The sequence below is a fragment of the Equus przewalskii genome, chromosome 4 (assembly GCF_037783145.1).
Source record: "Equus przewalskii isolate Varuska chromosome 4, EquPr2, whole genome shotgun sequence".
NCBI lineage: Eukaryota > Metazoa > Chordata > Mammalia > Perissodactyla > Equidae > Equus > Equus przewalskii.
In genome coordinates this window covers 102,059,464-102,075,356 of record NC_091834.1, presented here as the reverse complement: position 1 = coordinate 102,075,356, position 15,893 = coordinate 102,059,464, and the positions used below count along the sequence as shown (strand labels likewise).

Sequence of the window (15,893 nt, the reverse complement as noted above, 5' to 3'; positions counted from 1 at the left end):
AAGATCCGAGAACTCCTCATCCCTCACTCCACTTTGCAGCTGCCCCCTTCTCCCCCTTTTCCTTTGCCCTGTGCCTTATATATTTATTTACTCATAAGTCCTGAGTTAACACTGAGCCATAAAGGTTACCCTCAGCTGACCAGAGTCCGGATATAATGTTCTATATTTTTTAAAGAATGGTCTCCTGAGCCTGTAGCAGTGATTGGGAAACCCACAGATGGCTCGGAATGAGCCCTAGTCACCACTGAGTCTGACTGCTACACTTTCTCATGTCATTCCCACACGGTATAGTTCGCACAAACTATGTGAATCACCATCAGGCCCAGGGATTCAGGTCTGCTTGTGCTTACTTCAAGGGGAATTAGCGACCTCAGAGCGTGAGCCCAGGCCTTCTGACCCCAACTCCAGGCCCTTCTCCCCTCACCTCACTGCTGCCTCCAGGACAGCTGTATACAAGGATAAAGGAGGCTGGGTCTGAATTAAGGAATATAGGGCTCTTCCCACTGAGAAGTGCAGTTGGAGCAACGCCTTTAGGACCCACGTTCACCAGAGCCTCACAGTTATCGGGTGACTTCAAATAGAGACCATGCTTTTATTTCATCTTCACCAGAAAGGTAGCCACAGCTGACCCCACACTCTGCCCTAACCTTCCAAGGCTTCCACCCTCTCCCAGCATGCTGCCTCCAGGATGTCCTCTGATTGTGTCCCCAATCCTGCACCTGCAGCCCCCTCCTCTCTCAGCCTTAGAACGTTGGGACAATGGGACAGAACTCTTAAAGCCATGCTGTTCTGGCTTTGGAGGGTGGATCCACAGAGGTTCTGGGGATCCCATGACCAGCTCACAAAGGGCAGCGTGAAGAGTGGGCATCATGTCTGAGGGGTGAGTGAGGAGCTGGAGCAGAGCCCCCAAGGCAGGGACAGCAAAGAGCAAAATGCCTCCCTGGTCCTGTCAGGCTGGGGCTGAAGGGTGGGGAGAAGGACTGGTGGGGAGAAGGAGGTTCTGTGCTGGGCCCCAGCCATTCACGCAGCCACCCCGGCTGCTCCCGCCTGTGGTCAGCTTTTGCTCTTCAGGCTTCCCTAGGACTGTTAATTCCAGCACCAGGGCTCTGCTCTAGTGAATGGACCTTTCTCTACAGTCATCCCTCACCCCCACTTCCCACCCACCATCCCAGACCACTGCAGCATCCCTGGGCTGCACCCTCACCCTGGAGGGATCAACTGCCCACTCCAGAAGCCCTCCTCCTTACAGGGAGCCGCTAAAGGCCATGCCTGTTCTTCATTCTCCTTACTAATCCATTAGCGGACGCCCTCCCTGCAGTGACCCACTCTCACACATTCTCTAAGCCCCAGTGTGTGCACTGTAACTACCATCTCATTCCCCCGGAGGACCCCTCACCTCACCGAATTTCACTTTGACACCATGGGGAACCTTAACGTTACACCTTCTGGAGCCCCGAGTTCACACTCCTCAACAGCTCAGCAGCGCCCATCACCCCCATTGGCTGTCCCCACTCCTCAGAGCACCCTGGTGCACACTTCTTCCTCTCCAGGGCTTACCAACGCCTCTGGGACTCCTCTCACTTGACCCTACAAGAGCTGCTGGACCAAGAGCAGCCCTTGCTCGAACCCGTGCCCGACCGGGAGCGGCAGTCCTTCCAGTACAGGCTCTCACGGCTATACCTGTATTACCTGGGGCTGCTGCGCCGGTTCGACACCCTCTATGACCAGATGGTGCAGCCGCAAAAGAGGCGGCTGCTGCGGCGCCTGTTGGACAGCGTGGCAGGGCGCGTGCTGGAACTCAAGGACGATCTGGTGCGCACCGACCTGTGTGAGAGCCACTGCCTGGACCAAGTGCTGCAGGACCTCAAGCTCACGCCGGTGCGCAGGCCTCTGAGCGGAGCCACGCCCACGCCAGCTGGGGGTGGGAGTCGGCCTTGACTTCCGGCGGACGCCTCCGTTGGGACATCAGCAAGGAAAAGAGGCCAGGGCAGATCAGGGGAGGGGATTTGGTCTTGGGAGAAGGGCTTCGGGAACCCGGAGGTGTGAGCAAGTAGTTGAGAGGTAACTGGAGAGTCAAGTTAGAGGCCACTCGTGGCTGGGAAGATGCACAAACCTGGGGAGATTGGTGAAGAGTCCTCTAGAGGCTTGCTCCTCAAGGTGTGGTCCATGGACCAGCAGCATCAGCATCACCTAGGAGTTGTTAGAAATGCAGAATCTCGGGGCCTGCCCCGTGGCGCAGCGGTTGGGTTCGCACGTTCCTCTTCTCCTCGGCCCGGGGTTCGCCGGTTCGGATCCCGGTGCGGACATGGCACCGCTTGGCAAAAGCCATGCTGTGGTAGGCGTCCCACATATAAAGTAGAGGAAGATGGGCATGGATGTTAGCTCAGGGCCAGTCTTACTCACCAAAAAGAGCAGGATTGGCAGTAGTTAGCTCAGGGCTAACCTTCCTCAAAAAAGAAAAAAAGAAAAGAAAAGAAATGCAGAATCTCTGGCCACACCCCAAACCCACTAATCTGCATGTGTTTTAACAAGACCCTCAGGTGATCTGTATACACTGACAGGTTCTGGAGCACAGAGTTTCTGCTCTGGCTTCCAGTCTGCCCCAAGGTCATGGTTCACTGCTCCATGTCTCAAAGTTCTCTAGCCCAGTCTGCATCAGACACAGCAGTGGACTTGAAAAAAAAAAAACAGATTCTCCAGGCTCTGCCGTTCTGGTGTGGTCATCTGGGGAGGGCCTAGAAGTCTGCATTTTAGGAGCTTCCCGGTTGATTCTGATGCACAGCCAGGTTTGAGACCACTGCCCATGGTCTCAACTCTGGCACATGGTGAGGGCAGGAGAAGAGAGGGATGACCCTTGGGAATCTGCCGATAACCTGTAAATTTCCCACCTCAGGGCTCTAGAATGGAGGAAAACAGTGCCAGGGTCTATGTAAGCAGCTGACAATGGTAATGGATCAGCCCCGTGGCCCAGCTTTTGATTCCTGACCCTCCTTTCCCCGTATTGCCCTGAAGGCAGAGCTGGAGGTCCCAATCCCTAAGTACTTCCTGCTGGAGCAGTCCAGTATTCTGAAGGAGCGAGGGCTGATGCTGGCAGAGATCCTGTCCAGAATGGAGAGACTGTCCTCCGAGGAGGTAAGTCCGAGAGGTACCCTCCCAGACCCCTCCCATACCCTGGCTCCTGGAACAGAGTTGCCACCCCCAGGATGCAAAGAGGCACTGCCCTGCCCTACACTCACGTCAGAGTGCTCTGGGGGTTATCCCCGGCCCCCTTCAAAGCTGCTCTTGTGCTCCTTGTAGCCTTCTAACATCAAGGCAGAGGGACAGAGCTCGGCACCCAGATGCCCCGGGAGGACCAGGCCCCAGCACGTCTTTTAGTGGTTGGTCTCCCAGCTGCCTACCTGGATGCAAGTCTTCTCTCATCTCCTCCTGCTCCTTTGCCCCTGCTCTGGCCAGAGCTTTCCAGAAATGCACCGGACTGAGGCCGTAATCTTACTGCAAAGGGCCGAGCGGGCCAGGCAAGGCCGGCTCCGAGCCAACTTCATGCGAGAGATTCGGAAAGAGGAGGAGCGGGATCGGAGGATTCGGGAGGACGGGCGGCACAAGTTCAGTCAGGACCAAGCAGCTATCGCCATACAGAAGGTAACCCCTGGCGCCCAGGAGGGGGATCACAGTACAGTCACCTCTTCCAGGAAGACTGCCTGGCTCAGCAATTGATGACAGAGATGCTGGTGCTTGGGTTCTGTTGCCTCACAACTAGATCCTAAACTAGGGACCTTAATCACTCAATAGCCATGTATCTTATTTGTTATTATTTATTCCACTTCTCTACTCTCAAAAGGATTTGAAGTGGGATACCATAAAAACCCCAGAAATGGAAGGATCATTAAAATTAGGGGAGAAAGATCCATAATGAAGCAGCAGAACAGAGTAGATGATCATTGCAGAAACTCTTTAGACTTATTTTAACTCATGTTAAAAATGAGTCACTAAAATGTGTCCTGAGCCTCCTGGCAGCTGAGGCAACAGGAAACATGATCATCAAAATAGCGTTTGAGAATTGATGTGATACAGGTGTCCTCAAGGTCTGTGCCGTCTGGGGACACACTTTAACGTGGAAATGACATAATCCCATCCCATCCTGCCTCACTGCTCAAAACCCAGCCCCTCCCGAGGTTTCTCCGTGCTGCCTGCTGTTCTGGTGGTCATGCTCTCCTCTGCTCTCGACGGCCATTCCACCCCTCTCAGCCCTTGCTGGAGCCCCAGTGTGTGGTGTGGCCTCTCCATCACTCTCTGAGATGCTGCTAACACAGGCCCACTCCAGGCGGTAGTGGGTACCAGCCAGGTGAGACTGGAGGGCCCCTAAGAAAATTCCAGGGACCACTTTCCTCCTGCAGCCTCACTGTTCCTGAGACCCACTGGCCTTGCCCTGTAACAGGGAGTCTCTTGCCACCTTTTCTTTCGGAAACGGGCCCAGAACTGATGGCATGGGGCTAAATCTTTCTCTCTTGAATCAGTCTTCTCTTCCGTCTTCTCTTTCTCAAGTCCCAATGCCTCAAAAACTTCTGTATGCTCGCCCAAAAGCAAGAAACTTAGAGGAAACTTAGAACCTCTTCCTACCAAAAACCAAAAGCAAACCCACCAACTAACAAACATACATCAAGTCTGAGAAGATATGTCTTCTCCAAACGGGATAGATTTTGAATTATGGAGTAGTATGCATAGCATCCCAATCTGAGCCCCCGCCTTTGGGTGACTGTAGCAATGTGCGGCTGCCCCATGGATGAGGAGGAGGTCCTTGCCCGCAGGGCTCACAAAAGGAACCCTTTTGAGAAGGAGGGTTGGACCCAAGGGTAGAGCCCCACTTCCTCCCTGAGAGCCAAAGCAAATTATTTTGTCCCTGTTGCCAGACATCAAGGGTATGGAAATACTGTGTTGCAGTCTTTGAGTTCTCTCCTGCACTAATAAAAGGAAAGACTGTGTTAAGCACTTAGTCATCGTGGGCCTTTCCTGTGCTAGCCACAGGAGCTGGAGGACGGAGCTGGGACAAGAACCCCGGGCCCAGAGCCTGCTCACTGAGGCACTGTGAGGGAATGGAAAGGACCTCGCAGGGTGCTGGCCCTGCCTCCCTCTGCCAGAGCCTTGCCCTCCACCCCACTGATACTGGGCTGTCCACGCACCTGAGAGTGGCCAGCAACCTGAGAGAAGAGCACTGAGCGAGGAGTCAGGAACCTAGCCCTGGTCTCAGCTCTACACTGACTGGCTCTTGGGCCTGGAAGAGGCCATGTCCTATCACTGGCCCCAGTTTCCTTGTGTCAAAAATGTAGGAATTAATTAGGGGAGCTCCGTGGTCCTTACAGTGCTGACATCTATGTGCCTGGGTGGGATCAAGTGCTTACTCCAAAGGTTCTGGGAATTCTGAGCATGAGTCAGGAGACCTGCTTGGAGGAGGCGATACTTAAACTCTTATCTGTGCCTCCAAAGGTACAGCAGATGAGACGCTGGAGATGAGGAGGAATTCCTGGGGGCGCCTGAGGGAACAAAGCCTGGGAGCTGGGCGACTTGGGTGCACCCCCGCCCCGCTCTGTTCTGGGCTGTTCCTGCTCAGGGTGGCAGTTGCCCATGAGCTGCCGTCCTGGAGGTGCCCTCCCCAGCACTCCTCCCCCCGCCCCCCCCAAATCTCCCCTAGCCAGACCTTCCTGGAGACAGAGGCTGCTGCTCCTCCTGGGGCTGAGCCTGAGAACCACATCCCTCAGAAAGGCAGTGTGGGGAGGGTCTGGGCCCATCTGTCCCCCCAGGTGTGGAAAGGCTACCTGCAGAGGATGCGCACTCAGCAGGACCGGCAAAGAGAGATGGAGTTCATTGGCATGGTGAGTCCCTTTCTGGCCACCGCATGGGGCCCCTCCTCTCTTCTTCATCCCTCTGCCCCGTCCCTAGAGTGCAGCCCTGTACAGCCCCTCACTCCCTCTGCTCAGGACTGTGGTGGACGTGAGTGGGGCAAGGCTGGGGCCGGGGGATCCTGATTGAGGGATCCTTCAGGGTTTGGTTGAGAAAGAGGGGGAAGGACTGGAAAGCCACAGCCAACCACGTCCCTTCCCACCCCTCCATCTCCTAGAGCTGTTGGAAATCTCAAATGTGGGGCGGGGTGAGGGACAGTAGCACAGAGCATCGTGGACCCCACGTCCGCACCCCTAGTTGGAAAGAGAGGCTGCATGGGTGGGCCCAGCAAAAGGGGAGGCCACAAGGCCAGTGGGAGCCACCCCCCCTCACATCAGAGCATTTTGGGCCAAAGGCTCCCCACTTGCTTTGGGGGCCCCAGACTGGCTTCTCCTCTGCTGTGCAGGGAAGAGGGCTAAGTGTGAACTACGTAACATGAGTGAGAGTGTGCTTGTGTGGGTGGTAAGAGGGGCAGAGCCCCTGGAGTGTGTGTACAGGCGGGGTGAACAGGCCCGCTCTCGGCTTCTGATCTGTCCTCTGCTCTCTGATGGTTCTTTCATCCCCCTAGTCTCCACCGACTCAGGAAAAGAAGTCAGGAGGAGGGTCATGATCCCTGGGAAGGGACTTTGCAGTGGGCAGACCTGTGGAGGCCTGGGTGATAAAGGGAGGGGGCTGGGCTGGGGGGGAGCAGAGAGATTGGAGACAAGGGCTAGGTTGGCTACACCAGGAGGTTTGGGGGCTTCAGAAGCAGGGAGTGGCCAAGGGCCACTGCATGGGAGTGGGGGACCCCACTGGAGAGCTGGACCCCCAGGAAGCGAGAGCAGACAGAGGGAAGCCAGGTCGGGCCTTGGTGGGGTGGGGGCAGGGGGACATGGCACGGCAGTGGGTGAGGAATGAGGCTGGCCGCCCGGGGCCCATCAACAGTGTGAGCTCAGCGTTTTCAGTAATTGTCTCTGCGCAGAGTGATATTTAAAATACATTTGGGAGCCAATGAGGCGGGAAAGTGGCTGCGAGAGCGGCTGCCAACACAGGCCGCTGGGGTGGGGGTATGTGTGGGGGCTGGGGCCGGAGGCTCACAGAGGAGGGTGCACTGGGGGGAGTGGGCAGGGGGGGCCAGCACGGATGCATCTAGCAAACTCATTATCAGAGTAATTTACACAGATGAGTTTCGGCTCCAAACACAATTTCTCCTGATGCAGGCATGCCTGCTGTTCCGTGTGGGTGTGTATGTGAGGCCTCGTGTGTGTGGCTGTGTTGGGGAATGAGTCGGGGGCAGGTGTGTGTGCCTGAGGCCGGGGGCTGGGTCATTCCACTCCCACTCCTGAGTCCCTCGGTCTCTCCCACTTCCCCAGCTCCCCTTGCGCAACCACGTGGAGCACTTGGGCCTCCTGTCCCAGGCCTGCCTCTGGGAGGATGTCCGGAGGCTCCACCAGGTAGAGAAGGAGCAAGAGTTCCAGTTGGCCATCACAAAGACCCACGATTCTCTCAAAGAGACGGAGGGGCCTGACATGAAGGAGAAAATGAAGGAGCAAATCCGACAGTGGTTTATCGAGTGCCAGTCAGTGTCCCCAGCTTCGGCTGACCAAACCCTCAACCCCTTTCCCTCCTCACCCCAGGGTCCTCCACACCTGTTCTGTCTTCTGGTCCAGACTGGGCTCTTTTCTCCATCTACCTCCGTCTGCCTGACACACTGCTAACACACTTGGCTTAAATCTGGGGTCCCCAACCTACAGGACCATCTCCATACATGACTCCCCATTTCCCCACATGGAAGAGAAATGCCAGAATAAGATGGGAAAAGCATCCATGAATGCCCCCCCGAGTAATCTGTCCTTTCTATTCTGTAACTATCTGCTCCTTCCCTCTCTCCCTCTATCTCCCTGGTCCTTCGTGTTTTCCCATTCTTCCCTCGATCCTTCTGTCATCCATCTACCCATCCATCCATCTGTCCATCCATCCGTTCGTCCATCCCTCCCTCCACCTACTCACCTGTCCATATTTCTGACCATCTTATGTTCATTTAGTGCCCTTACTGGCCGATTCCCTGATTATCCAGATGAGTCTTTAGGTGGATCCTACCTGATCTTTGCAGACAAGACTCCAGAACAGGTACCCTGGAGGTGGGGACAGGAGATTTTCTTGGAGTCTGTGCTTACAGAGAGCACTGAGTGTAAACCAAAGGTGGCAGTGGGGTGCAGGGAGAGATCAGCCTCAGTTGAGGCAGATGTGGCCAGAGGAATTTTATGTAGCTAGCAAGACTGCATGGGGAGGAGGGGTACCTGTGTCTGGAGAAGACATCCGTGGCCAGGGAGAGGAAAACTGTCTGGTGAGACTATCATGGCTCCAGATCCCCATGGGACAGGAGAGCAGCACTCTGGCACCTGGTGTCCCTTTCTTCCTGGACCCCAGTGGGGTCTCTGGAGTCTCGGCTATCTGGATCCCACTAGTGACCTTAGACCTCGGGAATCCTGGGTCCACACCAGCTCCAGGCCCTGGGTTCTCCTGCTCCTATGAAATCCCCTTGGTCTCTGAAACGTCTTTCATCCTTGGTCACAGGTGAAAATGGAACTGGAGGCACAGGCCCAGGACAGCAAAAAAAAGGACCAAGAGAAAAATAAAGAAAAAGAAAAGGAGAAAAAAGAGAAGAAGAAGAAAGGGAAGGCAGAAAAGAACAGGAGGGGGGTAAGGCACATGTGGACCAATTGGGCGGGGACAAAGTCTGAGGGAATTCGTGGCGGAAGGCTGATCGGTTGAGAATTAGAGCCGGAGTTTGTGATGGGTGGAGGTGAAGGGGTCAAGGTCAAAGGCTGTTTCTATTCTAGGAAGCAGATACAATGCTGAAAGTGTTGCCATCCAAATTTATACCTGTGATCAATGCCGGACACGAGGAGTACATAAGTAAGACGGGAGAAGGCTGGGGAAGAGTGTCCAGGCCTTGTGGGGCTTAGGGTGACTGACCTTGGTCATGGGGAAAGTAGACATGGGCCATGTGGATCATAAGGTGGCAGTGTGGGCGTTGTAAGCCAAGAGGATAATGCCAAATGGGGAGAGGGGCATGGGGTGTAATTCTCTGGATGGAGGGTGTTATGTGTTTGGGTCTGAATCCTGTGGTCACAAGCCTTGGGATCAGGCCTCTGTCTGCCGTAAGGGTAGGAATAGTGCCAGGCAGCTGGGTGAGGAGGGGGGGACCAGCCTGGGTCAGGTTCCTGGTCCATGTGCATGTGCATGTGTATGCACATGTGTGTATGAGTGTACACATGTACACCTGGGACTCTGACCTCCACGCATCTGTCCAACTCTCACGGTCAGATCTGTGGAAGAACCAATATGATAGCACACACCCTAATCAGAGTTTTGACTCTGAGACCCTCTGGGTGGAGAAGAGGAAGGAAGTGGAGCAGGAGATCCGGTTACAGGTGAGCCGTTGCCTCAGGGCTTGGCTGCAGGCTTCCTCCTCCCATCAGGGCCTCCAGCTGTTTCAGGATCTGTCCCCTCTATCCTCCCGCGCATCCTCAAGCCCTCAGCATGCCCGTCCACTGTAGCATCCCCTATGCACTGCCTTCCCTCCATAGTCCTAGCTCTGTCTCAGTCCATCTGGTCCCGGCTGTTCTCTGCATGCCCATCTCCGTGGTCTCCCTTTCTCCTGGGGTGTGGATACAGCCTGGATGTGAGGGAATGGGAGGGGCTCTGAGCCAAGGTCACACCCACCATCCTCACCGACCTTAAAGGGCTTCTGTGATGTGCCCACCCGTGCCATGTACTTTGGAAGCATTAGATCTTGTGATCTTTCCAACAACCCCTGAGGTAGGCACCATGATTTTCTCAATATTACACACAAGAGAGACTGAGGCTGAGAGATCATACAACTACTCAAGGTCACACAGAGTTTAAAGGGTGGGTCTGGGGCTTGAACTGAAAGCCGACCGACTCCATCCTGGGGGCCTCTCCCCACACTGATGCCAGTTCAGAGCAAGGCTAATGCCTGAACAGGATATGGATTAGGATTGAGTGTACCTGGGTGTGGGGACAGGAGGTGGGTGGGGTGGGTGGGGTGAGAAATGCAAAAGCTGAGGCTTCCAAAAGAACATGTGTGAAGGTTGGTGGCCACCCGTGCTGGCTTCACTGGGCTTGGCTGACTCTTCTCTGAGGCTCTCCTCATCCTCTCCTCCCCTGCCTCCATCCTCCCCTCTCCCACCTGTCCTCCTCAGTCACTCGCTGCCCCCTACACTCCCTGTTGTCCCCCCAGGTTGATGAGCTGATGCGTCAAGAGCTGAAGAACCTGCGCCTGGCTGTAGACAGGGAGGAGGCTAGACCCTTGAAGGCTCCAAAGGCAAGATGAGGGGCTAGGGCTGGGACAAGGGTGGGCATACAGTGGAGAGGCAAGGAACAGAGGATAATTGTCTATGGCTTGTTTTTGACCAGAAAAAGACTGGGAAGAAAACTGGGAAGAAGAAGAAGGAAAAAGATCTGACCCCAGACAGGTAGTGGACCCTCCACCTGACTGTGGTGGTGGAGCAAGCCTTTGTCTAGGACAGATCTGACTTCTGCTCCTGGTTCTGTTGCTGTGTGACCTGGGGAAAGTCACTTAACCTCCCTGACTCCATGTCCTCATTAACCAAGTACCTGTCCTGCCAAACTCACAAGATAGCTGTGAGGATCAAGTAGAAGCATAAGAAAGTGCTTTGAAAATGATGATGCAGAATAAGATGTGAATGGAGTTCTGTCCTCAGTGCTCCATCCGTCCTGTTCCTCCCTCTAACCTTTCCCTTAAGCAGCTCTGTCCCTACCAAAGCCATCTGACCCTGGACTTTCCACTCTGGGACATTGCAGAACCTGTCAGTGGTCCTTTTCTGCTCACTTCTCTGGTGAAGCGAGTCACAAGCACACTGATTTTAGCTACTTTAATGGCCATCCCTCCCAGGAGTGTGTACATCTTCAGTGTGGTTTCTAGGACGAGGGTGATGTGTCACCCAAATCACTGGGTTCCTGATGGTGGACCTTTGGGCCGTGAGCAGACTGATAGAGGGCGTGTCACAGAGATTGCTGGTCCTCCCCTTAGCCCTCCAACCTACAGAGCATCTGCCGTGGGCAGACTGCCTTCTGGGCCAGTGGGTTGGTGCAGCGCCTTCTGATATTGGCTGTCCAGTGGCACTACTGATAATTTTGACCATAGGATGTTGGGAAAAAGGGCCCCTTATCCCCCTCTCCTCATACCCACAGCACTGCCTCACTCGTCTCTGTCTCCATTTCCCTTGGTCCTTGGGGGCCCCTCTGCGCCATCCCCTGCCAGGTCCGTGGAATCTCTGTTTGAAGAGCTTGTCCTCTCTGGCTTTCTAAAGAAGAATGAGACAGTGGCATTGAAAGACTATGTTGGTGAGAACCCTTCCCAGAGCCTACTCCTGGAATGAGGAACAGTGCCCGAGGCCCCTCAGCCACAGCTCTTCCCGGGGCCGACTCTCACCCTCTTGAGGGAACCTTCTCCTTGAGGGCTTCCCTCTCTTGGCCTTCCCCAAGTGGATGCCACTCACCAGGTGGCTGTCTGTCCCCCCAGGTGACTTCCTCTATCTTGGATCCACTCTGAGTTTTGCCAACAAGTTGCCCATGCCTTCCCTTTTTGACATACGACAGAACATGGCCTTGTATGGTGTTCTCCGGCTTGGTGAGGGGCCCTAAGGAGAGGGAAGAGCACTGGGCAGGGGGGGCTCTCGGGAGCCTGGGTACAGGTTAATGTGGCTGAGGTGGGCATGTCCAGCCTGGGCCTCCAGTCCCTGGAGCCATGGACCCATGTTGGACTTCCCCCAGCCCTGTAGGAGGTCATACCCAGACTGGGCCCCCCCAGAAGTCATGTGGGCCCTTGACCTGCTGAGAAGCCCATACTTCTAGCCTATTGCTCACTCCCAAGTGACATCCCATAGTCTGTCCCATTCCTAGTAGATGGGAATCTTTCTGAAGTGGTTGGTCACATGCCCTTTAATTTCACCCCTTTATGACCCAGGAGTGGAAGCAGATGGCATGGCAGACGGGAAGGGCAATGGAAGTGGGTAGAGGGCTCCCTCCTGACACCCACACACAGCTTTTCATAACTGTGATGGCTAAGCCACTCCAAGTCATCTAGGCTGCCCCTCTCAGAAAGCAGGCCTGGGGCATTGCTCAGACAGAGGGGAAGGCATCACAGCCAGGATCTGAACCTCATCCTGCCTAGGCCCAGGCCTTTGGCCTCCCCTTGCACAACATCTCCACCCCTGGCCCCCTGCTGGCCTACCGCCTGCCTCTGGCCCCTGTTTTCTCTCTCAGGCTCCCCAGATATACACTCCATGGCTCCCCTTATCCGCTCCGTCCTCCTGGTGGGCCCCTCTGGCATGGGGAAGAAGATGCTGGTCAAGGCTGTGTGCACAGAAACTGGCGCCAATCTGTTCGACCTGTCACCTAGCAACCTGCAGGGCAAATATCCTGGCAAGACCGGGACGCAGATGTTGGTGCATATAGTCTTTAAGGTCTGCGTCCGCTGACTTTGGCATTTCTAGTTCTCAGACCGACAACAGAGCAGGGTGGGGTTTATGCTTAGGAGGTCGCACATCTGCCTATTTGGCGTGATTTCAGGAGCTGGTGAGGTCTTCCTACCAACCCCTACTGGGAGCTTGTGGATACCTGAAGCCCCAGTGATGGGGGAGGTGGGTGAAGTGGGGAGCAGAGCAGTTTCTTCTCATGGTAGAGATGAGGCTTAATATGCAGCCCCGCTGCCCAAGGCTGGCAGGGACTCTGTTCACACTGAGGTGTGATGGGTGTGCAAAGGCTGGGAAGTGGAGGCTGGAGCTCTGAGGTCCACCATTGCCCAAGGCCAGCCCTGATGCTGAGTTAGACTAGACAGGGAGGCGACCCTTGTCCAGGGAAATCTAATGTCCGGTTTCTATTCTCTGACTGTCCAGGTGGCTCGACTCCTTCAGCCCTCTGTGATCTGGATTGGGAATGCTGAGAAGAATTTCTATAAGAAAGTCCCAAAAGAAGAGAAGGAGGTGAGTGAGGGGGCAGGCAGGATGAGCCCATGGCAAGGCTGGAAGGCTTGGACTTGTTAAAGTCACTCCAAACCTCACCCATTGTGTGGCCTTGGACAAAGCCCCTGTCTTTCTTCTGTCTTATTTCCTTATGCTTAAAGCGGGACTGACAGCCTCTCCTGTCTGCCTGTTAAGGTCTGTGTGAAGCTAAGAGTGGGCATGTGCTCCGAGAACTGAGAATCCCGTATGATAAGTTGCCCCATGTCCTGACCTCCCTGCCTCTCCCTCCCCTGAGCAGATGGACCCAAAGCGAATAAAGAAGGACCTGGCCAAGGCCCTGCGACTGCTGAATCCCGGAGACCGTGTGATGCTGATAGGGACCACCAACCGGCCGCAGCTGGCTGAGATAAAAGGGCTGTGCCGGACCTACGAGCGAATCCTCTTCATGCCACGGCCTGATTACGCTTCTCGCTATGGTGAGGCCCTGCGTCGTGGAGACAGGCCAGAGAAGGGATCCAGGGACCAGCCCTACCAACGCCTACCCAGCCTTCTTCCCATACCCCACTGCTGCTCTGAGCCCTCACCTCCATGGCCAGGTGATCCAGAAGGACCACTAGGCAAGTAGCCCGGTGACCTGGGTCCTGGCCAGGCTCTGTGGACACGTGCAGGCCACGTAGGTCCTCGAAGTCTCATTTCCTCGTGTTAAGTGGGGAGGATGATCTTTACCTTCCCAGGAGGACAGGTGGTGTTGGATGTAGAGCCACTCTCCAGCAGCAAAGCTCGTTCCAGATACAGGGAGAGGTGCCCACTGCCTCTCCCTGCCCCGTGCCTTCCCCCTATGCCTGCAGTGCTCTGGAAGCAGATGATAGAGGCCCAGGGAGTCCAGATGGCCCAGAGTCTGGACGTCAGTGCCCTGGCTAAGGTGTCTGATGGCTACACGCCTGGTCACATTCTCCATGCCATCCGATCGGTGCTGACCCAGCGGCGGCTCCTGCAACTGTCCAAGCGGCCCCTGGTGGCCTCAGAGTTCCTGGGGCATCTGGCAAAGCTGGAGCCAGTGTACAGGGAGGAGGAGGAGTCCCTGAAGGTGAGGCTTCTCTGGGGAGAAAGCAGAAGGCAGGGTTGTAGGCCAGCACCAGCCAGGGAGTTGGCCCTCTGAAGCCCCAGGCCAACATCACACCTTGGACCCCTCGCCCTGCTACCCCATGGAGTTCAGCTGGGAAGGAAATAAGAAATCACAGGGAAGGACATGTGGGCAGGACCGGCTCATCTGGTTTCCTTGAGGGTGGGAGCCTGAAGGGGCCACCTTGTATTAGGAGCCTGTGGTTGTTTCTGGCACCAGCTGCCACTCACTTCCCCCACCTTGGAGTCAGTACCCACCCCCAGAGCTGACAGGATGGCTACGGGAGTACAGGAGGCAGGGCTGCAGAGTGTGAGGAGGAGGGCTTGCCCCTGACAATGGCTGACACTGTGGCCTGGGGTATTTGGTGGGGAGCGAGGGAAACTATCCAGCAGGATTCCCGGACCTTGGAGGAGCAAAGGTTAATGAAGACACCCATCCATCAAAAGGGAAGGGGTGAGGTCAAGAGGCAGAGCCGAGGGTCAGTTCCAATGCACTTACCCTTCCTCCTCTTCATCCTCCAACACAGGACTGGTACTTCAAGACCCCGCTGGGCAAGAAGAGGATGAAACTTAGCAAGGACCAGGATGCTGAGGAGGCCAAACTGGCAAAGGAGAAGAAGAAAAGGAAGTGATGGCTGGGGCCGGGGTACCCAAGATTAGCGGTGGGACTGGGCAGTGCCCCATGGGCAAAGGGACCAGGGGCAGAGGCATAAATGCCCAGATGGCTAGGGGACCAGCTCTCTTTGTCCATCTCTTTGTCCCTTGCTCTGTGCCCCCTGCCTGTGCCCAGCCTTCACCTCGCATCCCACCCTCCTCTGGCCCCCCAGCTCTTGCCCGCTCATAGCCATCTCCGTCTGGCTCCCAGATCTCTGTCCTCTGACGCCACCCATGTTTTCATCTCCTGTCATTTTCTTGTCCTGGCTTCTCAGCTCTCTCCTCCTTGAGGTATGTAAGGGAGAAAAATAGGAAGAGAAGGAGAGAGGGAGAAAGGAAAGAGGGGAGAAGGCAGGTCTACAGTAAGTATAGAAACAGAAAAAAGCAAGAGTCTGGAAGTCACAGACCGTGGTTCTAGCCCATTGGTGCTAACTCCCCATGTGGTCTTGGCAGTCCTTTCCCGTCTCTGGGCCTCAGTTTCCTTACCTGTAAGGTGAGGAGAGGTTGGACCAGGCAATCTCCAAGGTCCCCTCTGCTCTTGGGTTGGATTTTTCCTGCAAAGTGTCTGGGCAGTCAGGGAGGGGAGGGCTCTTGGGCAGCGGTGGGGTGGGGTGCGGAGAGAGGGCTCAAGGGAGAACACGTGTAGGGAAAGGGAGGGTTTGTGGCCAGAGCTGGGGCTGCTGGTAGACCCAGTGCCATCTCTGAGAGATGGGTCTTCATCTCTTTCGTCTGGAGACCCCTGCCCCCCACCCGCCCAAGCTCTGCACTCCTTCTTCTGACCCAGAGCCTGTCCCTCAGGCGGCTGAGTGGGACGAAGCCTCCTGCCCCTCGGTGGAAGTCCATCTGTGGGACCCCTTGCTGGGGATATAAGTTATGGGAGGCTGATGTCGGGGAACTTGGGGAGCAGAGGGCTGGAAGCCCCAGGGTTATCTTGGAAGAAGTGATGTAAGGAGTATGTGAATAAACGTCAAGTTGTGTGCCAGGCCTCAAAGGCAGTGAGAGCCGACAAGGCAAGCCCATCATGCTGGAGCAAGCCATGAGCCCTGTGGTGGGCAGGGGAGGATCAGCCTGCCTAGGGACTGCGTTTTGAGTTTCTTGTCTCTCTTTTTTCCTTTTTATTTTCCCAAACAAAAGTAGTCTCATTATCCTAATGTGCCTGAATGGGAGAGCCACTTCCTCTTTCTCATTCTC

General features: G+C 55.5%; 1 protein-coding gene across 1 annotated transcript; it reads left to right on the top strand.

The window, feature by feature from the left end:
* The first annotated feature begins 786 nt into the window (after positions 1-786).
* Positions 787-15,693, top strand: IQCA1L (IQ motif containing with AAA domain 1 like). Its single transcript, XM_070616825.1, has 19 exons — positions 787-880; positions 1,551-1,878; positions 3,013-3,132; positions 3,454-3,639; positions 5,796-5,867; positions 7,287-7,492; positions 7,959-8,043; positions 8,491-8,616; positions 8,757-8,832; positions 9,244-9,350; positions 10,181-10,264; positions 10,357-10,415; positions 11,225-11,307; positions 11,486-11,593; positions 12,229-12,428; positions 12,861-12,947; positions 13,225-13,402; positions 13,775-14,013; positions 14,576-15,693. The coding sequence occupies exons 1-19, from the start codon at positions 870-872 to the stop codon at positions 14,678-14,680; spliced, it is 2,460 nt and encodes an 819-aa protein (XP_070472926.1). The 5' UTR covers positions 787-869; the 3' UTR covers positions 14,681-15,693.
* Positions 15,694-15,893: the final 200 nt, after the last annotated feature.

Coding starts and splice junctions, on each gene's coding strand:
- IQCA1L (XM_070616825.1), top strand. Junction 1,879..3,012: donor AGGACCTCAAGCTCACGCCG/GTGCGCAGGCCT, acceptor ATTGCCCTGAAG/GCAGAGCTGGAGGTCCCAAT. Junction 8,833..9,243: donor CGGACACGAGGAGTACATAA/GTAAGACGGGAG, acceptor TCTCACGGTCAG/ATCTGTGGAAGAACCAATAT.